The sequence below is a fragment of the Oncorhynchus kisutch genome, linkage group LG5, assembly GCF_002021735.2.
Source record: "Oncorhynchus kisutch isolate 150728-3 linkage group LG5, Okis_V2, whole genome shotgun sequence".
NCBI lineage: Eukaryota > Metazoa > Chordata > Actinopteri > Salmoniformes > Salmonidae > Oncorhynchus > Oncorhynchus kisutch.
The window spans coordinates 64,029,456-64,042,861 of NC_034178.2; the positions used below are offsets into that span (position 1 = coordinate 64,029,456).

Here is a 13,406-nt window from a genome sequence, read left to right on the forward strand (position 1 = left end):
CGAGGCGAGCCAGAGAGAGAGAGAGCGCGAGGCGAGCCAGAGAGAGAGAGAGCGCGAGGCGAGCCAAGAGAGAGAGAGCGCGAGGCGAGCCAGAGAGAGAGAGCGGCGAGCGAGCCAGAGAGAGAGAGAGCGAGCGAGCCAGAGAGAGAGCGAGCGAGCGAGCCAGAGAGAGAGCGAGCGAGCGAGCCAGAGAGAGAGCGAGCGAGCCAGAGAGAGAGCGCGAGCGAGCCAGAGAGAGAGAGCGAGCGAGCCAGAGAGAGCGCGAGCGAGCCAGAGAGAGCGCGAGCGAGCCAGAGAGAGAGCGCGAGCCAGAGAGAGCGCGAGCCAGAGAGAGAGAGAGCGAGCCAGAGAGAGAGAGAGAGCGAGCCAGAGAGAGAGAGAGAGAGCGAGCCAGAGAGAGAGAGAGAGAGCGAGCCAGAGAGAGAGAGAGAGAGCGAGCCAAGATGCGCGAGCGAGCCAGAGAAGAGAGAGACGCGATCTAGCCAGAGAGAGAGAGAGAGAAGAGAGCGAGCCAGAGAGAAGAGAGAGAGAGAGAGAGAGAGCCCAGAGAGAGAGAGAGAGAGAAGATAGAGCCAGAGAGAGAGAGAGAGAGAGAGAGAGAGAGAGCGAGCCAGAGAGAGAGAGAGAGAGAGAGCGAGCCAAGAGAGAGAGCGAGCCAGAGAGAGAGAGCGAGCCAGAGAGAGAGAGCGAGCCAGAGAGAGAGAGCGAGCCAGAGAGAGAGAGAGAGAAGCGAGCCGAGAGAGAGAGAGAGAGAGAGAGCCATAGAGAGAGAGAGAGAGAGAGAGAGAGAGAGAGAGAGAGAGAGAGAGAGAGAGAGAGAGAGAGAGAGAGAGCCAGAGAGAGCCGAGAGAGAGAGAGCCAGAGAGAGAGAGAGCCAGAGAGAGAGAGAGCCAGAGAGAGAGAGAAGCCAGAGAGAGAGAGGAGCCAGAGAGAGATGAGCCAGAGAGAGAGAGAGAGAGAGCGAGCCAGAGAGAAGAGAGAGAGAGAGCCAGAGATGAGCCAGAGAGAGAGAGAGAGAGAGCGCCAAGAGAGAAGAGAGAGAGAGAGAGAGAGAGCCAGAGAGAGAGAGAGAGCCAGAGAGCCCAGAGAGAGAGAGAGCCAGAGAGAGAGAGAGAGCCAGAGAGAGAAGAGAGCCAGAGGAGAGAGAGCCAGAGAGAGAGAGAGCCAGAGAGAGAGAGAGCCAGAGAGAGAGAGAGCCAGAGAGAGAGAGAGCCAGAGATGAGAGAGAGAGAGAGCGAGCCAGAGAGAGAGAGAGAGAGAGCCGAAGAGAGCCAGAGAGAGAGAAGAGAGAGAGAGCCAGAGAGAGAGAGAGAGAGAGAGAGACAGAGAGAGAGAGAGAGAGCCAGAGAGAGAGAGAGCCAGAGAGAGAGAGAGCCAGAGAGAGAGAGAGCCAGAGAGAGAGAGAGCCCAGAGAGAGAGAGATCCAGAGAGAGAGAGAGAGATGAGAGATAGAGAGCCCAGAGAAGAGAGAGAGAGATAGAGCCAGAGAGAGAGAGAGAGAGAGCCAGAGAGAGAGAGAGAAGAGAGCCAGAAGAGAGGAGAGAGATAGCCAGAGAGAGCCAGAGAGAGAGCCAGAGAGAGCCAGAGAGAGAGAGAGCCAGAGAGAGAGAGAGCCCGAGAGAGAGAGAGCCAGAGAAGAGAGAGAGCCAGAGAGAGAGAGAGCCAGAGAGAGAGACAGCCAGAGAGAGAGACAGCCAGAGAGAGACAGAGAGAGAGAGACAGCCAGAGAGAGACAGAGAGAGAGAGAGAGCCAGAGAGAGACAGAGAGAGAGAGAGACAGAGAGAGCCAGAGAGAGAGAGAGCCAGAGAGAGAGAGAGCGAGCCAGAGAGAGCGCGAGCGAGCCAGAGAGAGCGCGAGCCGAGAGAGCGCGAGCCAGAGAGAGCGCGAGCGAGCCAGAGAGAGCGCGAGCGAGCCAGAGAGAGCGCGAGCGAGCCAGAGAGAGCGCGAGCGAGCCAGAGAGAGCGCGAGCGAGCCAGAGAGAGCGCGAGCGAGCCAGAGAGAGCGCGAGCCAGAGAGAGCGCGAGCGAGCCAGAGAGAGCGCGAGCCAGAGAGAGCGCGAGCCAGAGAGAGCGCGAGCCAGAGAGAGCGCGAGCCAGAGAGAGCGCGAGCCAGAGAGAGCGCGAGCCAGAGTGAGCGCGAGCGAGCCAGAGAGAGAGCGAGCCAGAGAGAGCCAGAGAGAGAGAGAGAGAGAGCGAGCCAGAGAGAGAGAGAGAGAGAGCCAGAGAGAGAGCCAGAGAGAGCCAGAGAGAGAGCCAGAGAGAGAGAGAGAGAGCCAGAGAGAGACAGAGAGAGAGAGAGAGCCAGAGAGAGACAGAGAGAGAGAGAGACAGAGAGAGCCAGAGAGAGAGAGAGCCAGAGAGAGAGAGAGCGAGCCAGAGAGAGCGCGAGCGAGCCAGAGAGAGCGCGAGCCAGAGAGAGCGCGAGCCAGAGAGAGCGCGAGCGAGCCAGAGAGAGCGCGAGCGAGCCAGAGAGAGCGCGAGCGAGCCAGAGAGAGCGCGAGCGAGCCAGAGAAGCGCGAGCGAGAGAGAGAGCGCGAGCGAGAGAGAGAGCGCGAGCGAGCCAGAGAGAGCGCGAGCGAGCCAGAAGAGCGCGAGCCAGAGAGAGCGCGAGCCAGAGAGAGCGCGAGCCAGAGAGAGCGCGAGCCAAGAGAGCCGCGGCCAGAGAGAGCGCGAGCCAGAGAGAGCGCGAGCGAGCCAGAGAGAGAGCGAGCCAGAGAGAGCCAGAGAGAGAGAGAGAGAGAGCGAGCCAGAGAGAGAGAGAGAGAGAGCCAAGAGAGAGCCAGAGAGAGGCCAGATAGAGAGCCAGAGAGAGAGAGAGAGGCCAGAGGAGAGAAGGAGAGAGAGAGAGAGCCAGAGAGAGAGAGAGAGAGAGAGAGCCAGAGAGAGAGAGAAGCCAGAGAGAGCCAGGAGAGAGAGAGCCAGAGAGAGAGAGCCAGAGAGAGAGAGAGAGCCAGAGAGAGAGAGAGAGAGAGAGCCAGAGAGAGAGAGAGAGCCAGAGAGAGAGAGAGAGAGAGAGCCAGAGAGAGAGAGAGAGCCAGAGAGAGAGAGAGAGAGAGAGAGAGAGCCAGAGAGAGAGAGAGAGAGAGCCAGAGAGAGCCAGAGAGAGAGCCAGAGAGAGCCAGAGAGAGAGAGCCAGAGAGAGAGAGAGCCAGAGAGAGAGAGAGCCAGAGAGAGAGACAGCCAGAGAGAGAGACAGCCAGAGAGAGAGACAGCCAGAGAGAGAGACAGCCAGAGAGAGACAGAGAGAGAGAGACAGCCGAGAGAGAGACAGAGAGAGAGAGAGACAGAGAGAGCCAGAGAGAGAGAGAGCGAGCCAGAGAGAGAGAGAGCGAGCCAGAGAGAGCGCGAGCGAGCCAGAGAGAGCGCGAGCGAGCCAGAGAGAGCGCGAGCGAGCCAGAGAGAGCGCGAGCGAGCCAGAGAAGCGCGAGCGGCCAGAGAGAGCGCGAGCGAGCCAGAGAGAGCGCGAGCGACCAGAGAGAGCGCGAGCCAGAGAGAGCGCGAGCCAGAGAGAGCGCGAGCCAGAGAGAGCGTAGCCAGAGAGAGCGCGAGCCAGAGAGACGCGCGAGCCAGAGAGAGCGCGAGCCAGAGAGAGCGCGAGCCAGAGAGAGCGCGAGCGAGCCAGAGAGAGAGAGAGCGAGCCAGAGAGAGCGCGAGCCAGAGAGAGCGCGAGCCAGAGAGAGCGCGAGCGAGCCAGAGAGAGAGCGAGCCAGAGAGAGAGCGAGCCAGAGAGAGCCAGAGAGAGAGAGAGAGGAGAGCGAGCCAGAAGAGAGAGAGAGAGAGCCAGAGAGAGAGCCAGAGAGAGAGAGAGAGAGAGAGCCAGAGAGAGAGAGAGAGAGCCAGAGAGAGAGAGAGCAGAGAGAGAGAGAGCCAGAGAGAGAGAGAGCCAGAGAGAGAGAGAGCCAGAGAGAGAGAGAGCCAGAGAGAGAGAGAGCCAGAGAGAGAGAGAGCCAGAGAGAGAGAGAGAGCCAGAGAGAGAGAGAGAGCCAGAGAGAGAGAGAGAGCCAGAGAGAGAGAGAGAGCCAGAGAGAGAGAGAGAGCCAGAGAGAGAGAGAGAGCCAGAGAGAGAGCCAGAGAGCCAGAGAGAGAGAGAGCCAGAGAGAGAGCCAGAGAGAGAGAGAGCCAGAGAGAGAGAGAGCCAGAGAGAGAGAGAGCCAGAGAGAGAGAGAGCCAGAGAGAGAGAGAGCCAGAGAGAGAGAGACAGAGAGAGAGAGACAGAGAGAGCCAGAGAGAGAGAGAGCGAGCCAGAGAGAGCGCGAGCGAGCCAGAGAGAGCGCGAGCGAGCCAGAGAGAGCGCGAGCGAGCCAGAGAGAGCGCGAGCGAGCCAGAGAGAGCGCGAGCGAGCCAGAGAGAGCGCGAGCGAGCCAGAGAGAGCGCGAGCGAGCCAGAGAGAGCGCGAGCGAGCCAGAGAGAGCGCGAGCGAGCCAGAGAGAGCGCGAGCGAGCCAGAGAGAGCGCGAGCCAGAGAGAGCGCGAGCCAGAGAGAGCGCGAGCCAGAGAGAGCGCGAGCCAGAGAGAGCGCGAGCCAGAGAGAGCGCGAGCCAGAGAGAGCGCGAGCCAGAGAGAGCGCGAGCCAGAGAGAGCGCGAGCCAGAGAGAGCGCGAGCCAGAGAGAGCGCGAGCCAGAGAGAGCGCGAGCCAGAGAGAGCGCGAGCGAGCCAGAGAGAGCGCGAGCGAGCCAGAGAGAGAGCGAGCCAGAGAGAGAGAGAGCGCGAGCTAGCCAGAGAGAGAGAGAGCGCGAGGCGAGCCAGAGAGAGAGAGCGCGAGGCGAGCCAGAGAGAGAGAGAGCGCGAGCGAGCCAGAGAGAGAGAGAGCGCGAGCGAGCCAAGAGATGAGAGCTCGCGAGCGAGCCAGAGAGAGAGAGAGCGCGAGCGAGCCAGAGAGAGAGAGAGCGCGAGCGAGCCAGAGAGAGAGAGAGCGCGAGCGAGCCAGAGAGAGAGAGAGCGCGAGCGAGCCAGAGAGAGAGAGAGCGCGAGCGAGCCAGAGAGAGAGAGAGCGCGAGCGAGCCAGAGAGAGAGAGAGCGCGAGCGAGCCAGAGAGAGAGAGAGCGCGAGCGAGCCAGAGAGAGAGAGCGAGCGAGCCAGAGAGAGAGCGCGAGCGAGCCAGAGAGAGAGAGCGCGCGAGCGAGCCAGAGAGAGAGAGCGCGCGAGCGAGCCAGAGAGAGAGAGAGAGCGCGAGCGAGCCAGAGAGAGAGCGAGACGCGACGAGCCAGAGAGAAGAGCGAGCGCGAGCGAGCCAGAGAGAGAGAGAGCGCGAGCGAGCCAGAGAGAGAGAAGCGCGAGCGAGCCAGAGAGAGAGAGAGCGCGAGCGAGCCAGAGAGAGAGAGAGCGCGAGGAGCCAGAGAGAGAGAGAGCCGAGCGAGCCAGAGAGAGAGAGAGAGAGCGCGAGAGAGAGAGCGCGAGCGAGAGAGAGAGAGCGCGAGCGAGCCAGAGAGAGAGAGAGCGCGAGCGCAGAAGAGAGAGAGCGCGAGCGAGCCAGAGAGAGAGAGAGCGCGAGCGAGCCAGAGAGAGAGAGAGCGCGAGCGAGCCAGAGAGAGAGAGAAGCGCGAGCGAGCCAGAGAGAGAGAAGCGCGAGCGAGCCAGAGAGGAGAGAGCGCGAGCGAGCCAGAGAGAGAGAGAGCGCGAGCGAGCCAGAGAGAGAGAGAGGCGCGAGCGAGCCAGAGAGAGAGAGAGAGCGCGAGCGAGCCATAAGAGAGAGAGAGAGCGCGAGCGAGCCAGAGAGAGAGAGAGAGCGCGAGCGAGCCAGAGAGAGAGAGAGAGCGGAGCGAGCCAGAGAGAGAGAGAGAGCGCGAGCGAGCCAGAGAGAGAGAGAGCGCGAGCGAGCCAGAGAGAGAGAGAGAGCGCGAGCGAGCCAGAGAGAGAGAGAGAGCGCGAGCGAGCCGAGAGAGAGAGAGCGCGAGCGAGCCAGAGAGAGAGAGAGCGCGAGCGAGCCAGAGAGAGAGAGAGCGCGAGCGAGCCAGAGAGAGAGAGAGCGCGAGCGAGCCAGAGAGAGAGAGAGGCGCGAGCGAGCCAGAAGAGAGAGAGCGCGAGCGAGCCAGAGAGAGAGAGAGCGCGAGCGAGCCAGAGAGAGAGAGAGCGCGAGCGAGAGCGCGAGAGAGAGAGCCAGAGAGCCAGAGAGCGAGAGAGCGCGAGCGAGCCCGAGAGAGCCCGAGAGAGCGAGCTAGAGAGACAGAGAGCGAGCTAGAGAGACAGAGAGCGAGCTAGAGAGACAGAGAGCGAGCTAGAGAGACAGAGAGCGAGCTAGAGAGACAGAGAGCGAGCTAGAGAGACAGAGAGCGAGCTAGAGAGACAGAGAGAGCGAGCTAGAGAGAAGAGAGCGAGCTAGAGAGACAGAGAGCGAGCTAGAGAGACAGAGAGCGAGCTAGAGCGACAGAGAGCGAGCTAGAGACAGAGAGCGAGGAGAGAAGGAGCGAGTAGAGACAGAGAGCGAGCTAGAGACAGAGAGCGAGCTAGAGACAGGAGAGCTAGAGACAGAGAGCGAGCTAGAGACAGAGAGCGAGCTAGAGACAGAGAGCGAGCTAGAGACAAGAGCGAGCTAGAGACAGAGAGCGAGCTAGAGACAGAGAGCGAGCTAGAGACAGAGAGCGAGCTAGAGACAGAGAGAGCGCTGAGCGAGCAGAGAAGAGAGAGCGCGAGCGAGCCAGAGAGAAGAGAGCGCGAGCGAGCCAGAGAGAGAGAGAGCGCGAGCGAAGCCAGAGAGAGAAGAGAGGCGGAGCGAGCCAGAGAGAGAGAGAGCGCGAGCGAGCCAGAGAGAGAGAGAGAGCGCGAGCGAGCCAGAGAGAGAGAGAGCGCGAGCGGCAGAGAGAGAGAGAGCGCGAGCGAGCCAGAGAGAGAGAGCGCGAGCGAGCCAGAGAGAGAGAGCGCAGAGCGAGCCAGAGAGAGAGAGAGCGCGAGCGAGCCAGAGAGAGAGAGAGAGCGCGAGCGAGCCAGAGAGAGAGAGAGGAGCGCGAGCGAGCCAGAGAGAGAGAGAGAGCGCGAGCGAGCCAGAGAGAGAGAGAAGAGCGCGAGCGAGCCAGAGAGAGAGAGAGAGCGCGAGCGAGCCAGAGAGAGAGAGAGCGCGAGCGAGCCAGAGAGAGAGAGAGCGCGAGCGAGCCAGAGAGAGAGAGAGAGCGAGCGAGAGCGCGAGAGAGAGAGCCAGAGAGCCAGAGAGCGAGAGAGCGCGAGCGAGCCCGAGAGAGCGAGCTAGAGAGAGACAGAGAGCGAGCTAGAGAGACAGAGAGCGAGCTAGAAGAGACAGAGAGCGAGCTAGAGAGACAGAGAGCGAGCTAGAGAGACAGAGAGCGAGCTAGAGAGACAGAGAGCGAGCTAGAGAGACAGAGAGCGAGCTAGAGAGACAGAGAGCGAGCTAGAGAGACAGAGAGCGAGCTAGAGAGACAGAGAGCGAGCTAGAGACAGAGAGCGAGCTAGAGACAGAGAGCGAGCTAGAGACAGAGAGCGAGCTAGAGACAGAGAGCGAGCTAGAGACAGAGAGCGAGCTAGAGACAGAGAGCGAGCTAGAGACAGAGAGCGAGCTAGAGACAGAGAGCGAGCTAGAGACAGAGAGCGAGCTAGAGACAGAGAGCGAGCTAGAGACAGAGAGCGAGCTAGAGACAGAGAGCGAGCTAGAGACAGAGCGAGCTAGAGACAGAGAGCGAGCTAGAGACAGAGAGCGAGCTAGAGACAGAGAGCGAGCTAGAGACAGAGAGCGAGCTAGAGACAGAGAGCGAGCTAGAGACAGAGAGCGAGCTAGAGACAGAGAGCGAGCTAGAGACAGAGAGCGAGCTAGAGAGACAGAGAGCGAGCTAGAGAGACAGAGAGCGAGCTAGAGAGACAGAGAGCGAGCTAGAGAGACAGAGAGCTAGAAAGAGAGCCAGAGAGCTAGAAAGAGAGCCAGAGAGCTAGAAAGAGAGCCAGAGCGAGTGAGAAAAATTGTGAGAACGTAAAATAGGGAGAGAGAGAGTGCTAAAGAGAGCAGAGGGAGGGAGAGAAAGAGATCGGGAGAGAGCGAGAGTGGGTAACAGAGAGGGAGAGATAGGTTAACTCACGGCACGCTCCCAGACAGCTGCTTGGCGGCAGTACAGTCGTAGAAGGTGAACTCTGTCGCCGTGACGACGACGTTACCAAAGCGCAGGGACAGGGTGACCGTGACAAAATCTGAGGAGAGAGAGAAACGGAGAGAATGAGAACTAGAGACAAACAAATATTAAATGTTACGTCTTACCTCCTTAGGATCCCTACCCAACACAGTGCCAAGCTTTCTAAAAATAATATGTTGTGAAAATATTTGTCTAAGCTTCATCTTAGAACTGAGTCTTATGAAGATTTGAAAATGAGAGTGAGACTTGACCATGTCTGTATGTCTGAATAAAAGCACTGTTGTTCAAAACAGTTTGAGGAGGTCGGGAACAGGAGAGTGTGAGAGGAGGTCGGGAACAGGAGAGTGTGAGAGGAGGTCGGGAACAGGAGAGTGTGAGAGGAGGTCGGGAACAGGAGAGTGTGAGAGGAGGTCGGGAACAGGAGAGTGTGAGGGGAGGTCGGGAACAGGAGAGTGTGAGGGGAGGTCGGGAACAGGAGAGTGTGTGAGGAGGAGGTCGGGAACAGGAGAGTGTGTGAGGAGGAGGTCGGGAACAGGAGAGTGTGTGAGGAGGTCGGGAACAGGAGAGTGTGTGAGGAGGTCGGGAACAGGAGAGTGTGAGGAGGTCGGGAACAGGAGAGTGTGAGGAGGTCGGGAACAGGAGAGTGTGAGGAGGTCGGGAACAGGAGAGTGTGAGGAGGTCGGGAACAGGAGAGTGTGAGGAGGTCGAGAACAGGAGAGTGTGAGGAGGTCGAGAACAGGAGAGTGTGAGGAGGTCGAGAACAGGAGAGTGTGAGGAGGTCGAGAACAGGAGAGTGTGAGGTCGAGAACAGGAGAGTGTGAGGAGGTCGAGAACAGGAGAGTGTGAGGAGGTCGAGAACAGGAGAGTGTGAGGAGGTCGAGAACAGGAGAGTGTGAGGAGGTCGAGAACAGGAGAGTGTGAGGAGGTCGAGAACAGGAGAGTGTGAGGAGGTCGAGAACAGGAGAGTGTGAGGAGGTCGAGAACAGGAGAGTGTGAGGAGGTCGAGAACAGGAGAGTGTGAGGAGGTCGAGAACAGGAGAGTGTGAGGAGGTCGAGAACAGGAGAGTGTGAGGAGGTCGAGAACAGGAGAGTGATGGATTGTGTCCCAAATGGCACCTTATTCCCTATGGGCCCTGGTCAACAGTAGTACACTACAGTACCTTCTGAAAGTATTCAGACCCCTTGACCCTTTCCACATTTTATTACATTACAGTAATCTACACACAATACCCCATAATGACAAAGCAAAAAAAAACTTTTTAAAACATTTTTGCAAAAACAAAAATACCTCATTTACATCAGTATTCAGATTCTTGGGTATGAGAGTTGAAATTGAGCTCAGGTGCATCCTGTTCCCATTGATCATCCTTGAGAAGTTTCTATAACTTGATTGGAGTCCACCTGTGGTAAATCCAATTGATTGGACATGATTTGGAATGGCACACACCTGTCCATATAAGGTCCCACAGTTGACAGTGTATGTCAGAGCAAAAACCAGGCCATGAGGTCGAAGGAATTGTCCGTAGAGCTCCGAGACAGGATTGTGTCGAGGCACAGATCTGGGGAAGGGTACCAAAACATTTCTGTGGAATTGAAGGTCCCCAAGAACACAGTGGCCTCCATCATTCTTAAAGGGAAGAAGTTTGGAACCATCAAGACTCTTGGCCACCCGGCCAAACTGAGCAATCAGGGGAGAAGGGCCTTGGTCAGGGAAGTGACCAAGAACCCGATAGTTACTCTGATAGAGCACTAGAGTTCCTCTGTGGAGATGGGAGAACCTTCCAGAAGGACAACCATCTCTGCAGCACTCCACCAATCAGGCCTTTATGGTAGTGGCCAGACGGAAGCCACTCCTCAGTAAAATGCACATGACAGCCCACTTGGAGTTTGCCAAAAAGCACCTAAAGTCTCTCAGACAATGAGAAACAAGATTCTCTGGTCTGATGAAACCAAGATTGAACTCTTTGGCCTGAATGCCTAGTGTCACGTCTGGAGGAAACCTGGCCCCATCCCTACAGTGAAGCATGGTGGTGGCAGCATCAAGCTGTGTGGATGGTTTTCAGTGGCAGAGATTTGGAGACTAGTCAGGATCGAGACAAAGATGAATGGAGAAAAGTACAGGGCGATCCTTAATGAAAACCTCCAGAGCGCTCAGGACCTCAGACTGGGGCAAAGGTTCACCTTCCAACAGGACAACGACCCTAAGCACACAGCCAAGACAATGCAGGAGTGGCTTCTGGTCAAGTCTCAATGTCCTTGAGCAGCCCAGCCAGAGCCCGGACATGAACCCAATCTAACATCTCTGGAGAGACCTGAAAATCGCTGTGCAGCAACACTCCCCATCCAGCCTGACAGAGCTTGAGAGGATCTGCAGAGAAGAATGGGAGAAACTCCCCAAATACAAGTGTGCCAAGCTTGTAGTGTCATACCCAAGAAGACTCAATGCTGTAATTGCTGCCAACGGTGCTAAGTAAAGGGTCTGAATACTAATGTACATTTAATACATATATATATTTTTTAACTGTTTTTGCTTCGTTATTATGGGGTATTGTTTGCAGATTGATGAGGGAAAAAAATATTTAATTTTAGAATAAGGTTGTAACCTAACAAAATGTGGAAAAAGTTAAGGGGTCTGAATACTTTCCAAAAGCACTGTATAGGGTGCTGTATGTAGGGAATAGGGTGCCATTTGGGATAGAAACAGAGTGTGCTTTGCCGAGTTGAGAGACAACAGAGTTCTAATGAAATCCATCTGCAGCTACAAAGCCTAAACAGCCCAAAGTGAAGCATTCAGGTCTGTTGAACACACTGTTTGAGCAACACTGACAGATACAGGTAACTGACAAAATAAAGGAAACACCAACATAAATGTCTTAATAGGGCGATGGGCCACCACGTGCCAGAACAGCTTCAATGGACCTTGGCATAGATGCTACAAGTGTCTGGAACTCTAGGTGAGGGATACGACAACATTCTTCGAGGGGAAATTCTTATTCTTGGGTTGAGATCTGGTGACTGAGACAGCCATGGCATATGGTTTACATCATTTTCATGCTCATCAAAGCATTCAGTGATCACTCGTGCCCTTTGGACAGAGTAGTTGCCATCCCATGGGGGCATAGCCATTGTAGCCTAAATATAATGGCAAAATAATGGGCTGCCCAGCATTTTTATACATGACCCAAAGTGTGATGGGAGGATAATTGCTTAATTAACTCAGGAACCACACCTGTGTGGAAGAATCTGCTTTCAATATACTTTGTATCCCTCATTTACTCAAGTGTTTCCTTTATTCTGGCAGTTACCTGTACATGTTCCCTCACTTGCCAAGTACACACACTAATGTGTACACATAAACATTATTTTTCCTTGGAGCTGGGTCTACTGTATGCAATTAGATTTGATCAATTCACAATCTTGACGTTTTAAGGTGATCTTCCTTGTTTTAATCACACTAATTGTAAGTCGCTCTAGATAAGAGAATCTTAACTATACTTAAACCGACTTAACGTCTTGACTTAATTGTTGAGACCATGAACTAAACCATGATTTCATCCTGTGACTGGATTCGTTACTCCTAAGATTCTATCTGAACCATCTGCAGATCATACAAACGCGCACAAACACACAGATCTCCCTGTAATACCTGTGGGATCAGTGTGAGTCTCTCTCTATTCACTAATACCCCCAGGCAGATGGGACTAACTACCTAGCCCTCATGTTAAATACCTAGCCCTCATGTTAAATACCTAGCCCCCATGTTAAATACCTAGCCCTCATGTTAAATACCTAGCCCTCATGTTAAATACCTAGCCCTCATGTTAAATACCTAGCCCTCATGTTAAATACCTAGCCCTCATGTTAAATACCTAGCCCTCATGTTAAATACCTAGCCCTCATGTTAAATACCTAGCCCTCATGTTAAATACCTAGCCCTCATGTTAAATACCTAGCCCTCATGTTAAATACCTAGCCCTCATGTTAAATACCTAGCCCTCATGTTAAATACCTAGCCCTCATGTTAAATACCTAGCCCTCATGTTAAATACCTAGCCCTCATGTTAAATACCTAGCCCTCATGTTAAATACCTAGCCCTCATGGCCTGAGAACCACAACAAACCTCCTCTCTTCAGGAATCCTTTTCATGGGAACCAGGGAGACAGATGGGGGGCTGAGAGATGGGGGGGGTGAGACGTGGGGGGCTGAGACGTGGGGGGCTGAGACGTGGGGGGCTGAGACGTGGGGGGCTGAGACGTGGGGGGCTGAGACGTGGGGGGCTGAGACATGGGGGGCTGAGACATGGGGGGCTGAGACGTGAGGGGGTGAGAGAAAAAGTGGATGGAGGAGGGAAGAAAGGGGGACATGATAGGAGTTCACTAGTGCATGTGTGAACAGTTAATGCCCATAATGCATCAGAAATGACTGACCAAAACAAATTGATGGCTCCAAGCATGCAACGAAACCAAACCATACCGCACTATCCCAGGCCAAACCATACCGCACTATGCCAGGCCAAACCTTACCGCACTATCCCAGGCCAAACCATACTGCACTATCCCAGGCCCAAAGATAGAAGCCTGCATGAAACACATGTGACGGATGAATTGCATGATTAGCTCCCTAGACTGGCGGACATGGAGGTGACTCCCTGCTGTGTAAACTGGGAGACAAAGAGGATTTGGATCCAACATACATCTGCTCTGTAAGGACACTGTACCTACTGCTGCTTAGAGGCTGATGGGTCTGTATAACAACACACACACTTTAATGAGTGAGAGACAGGTCCTTACGTTTATCATCTCATTAAAATGATGAAGTGTGCGCTTGTGCATGCGTGTGTATAAACAGTATAGAGAAGCAGGTTCCATGCCTAGTACCCATCTGGCCCCCTTGGAAGTCACCTTGTCCCGGGGGCCCAGTCAGCACCCTGTGGGGGTCAGGGGAGAGGCAGGTGACCCCCATGTCGGTGACTGTGGCAGGACTCTCAGAGTCGTGAAAGAAACAGGAGTACGACTTGTCCTCTTCTAGGACGGCCAAGCCCAGGACTGATAGAGAGATCTGAGGGAGGTAGGGAGGAGATGTTAGAGAGAGAACGAGCTGGCTCGGATCTGCAAGGAGAATGTATATGATAACCAGCTCTGATCTCTGCTGTAAAACTGGATGTAAAACAAGCAAACACTGCCAGCCAGGATCCAGCCAGGATCCAGCCAGGCTAAAACTAACCCTCACAGTGTGAACATGAAGGAACAACCCTGTAAAAAAGCATGTGCTCACATACCCATGTACTTGAACACACACGCATGCACACGCACACACACAAATACACACATACACGT

At 55.4% G+C, this 13,406-nt stretch overlaps 1 protein-coding gene across 1 annotated transcript in view; it reads right to left on the minus strand.

Annotated features, from left to right (window-relative positions):
• Positions 1–13,406, minus strand: part of LOC109891648 (plexin-B1) — a 153,150-nt gene that overhangs the window by 36,179 nt on the left and 103,565 nt on the right. Inside the window, exons 9-10 of the mRNA XM_031823913.1 lie at positions 12,972–13,128; positions 8,016–8,127 (exon numbers count right to left, since the gene is read on the minus strand). Of these exons, the coding sequence (XP_031679773.1) occupies positions 8,016–8,127; positions 12,972–13,128 (269 nt within the window). The remainder of the gene's footprint in view (positions 1–8,015; positions 8,128–12,971; positions 13,129–13,406) is intronic.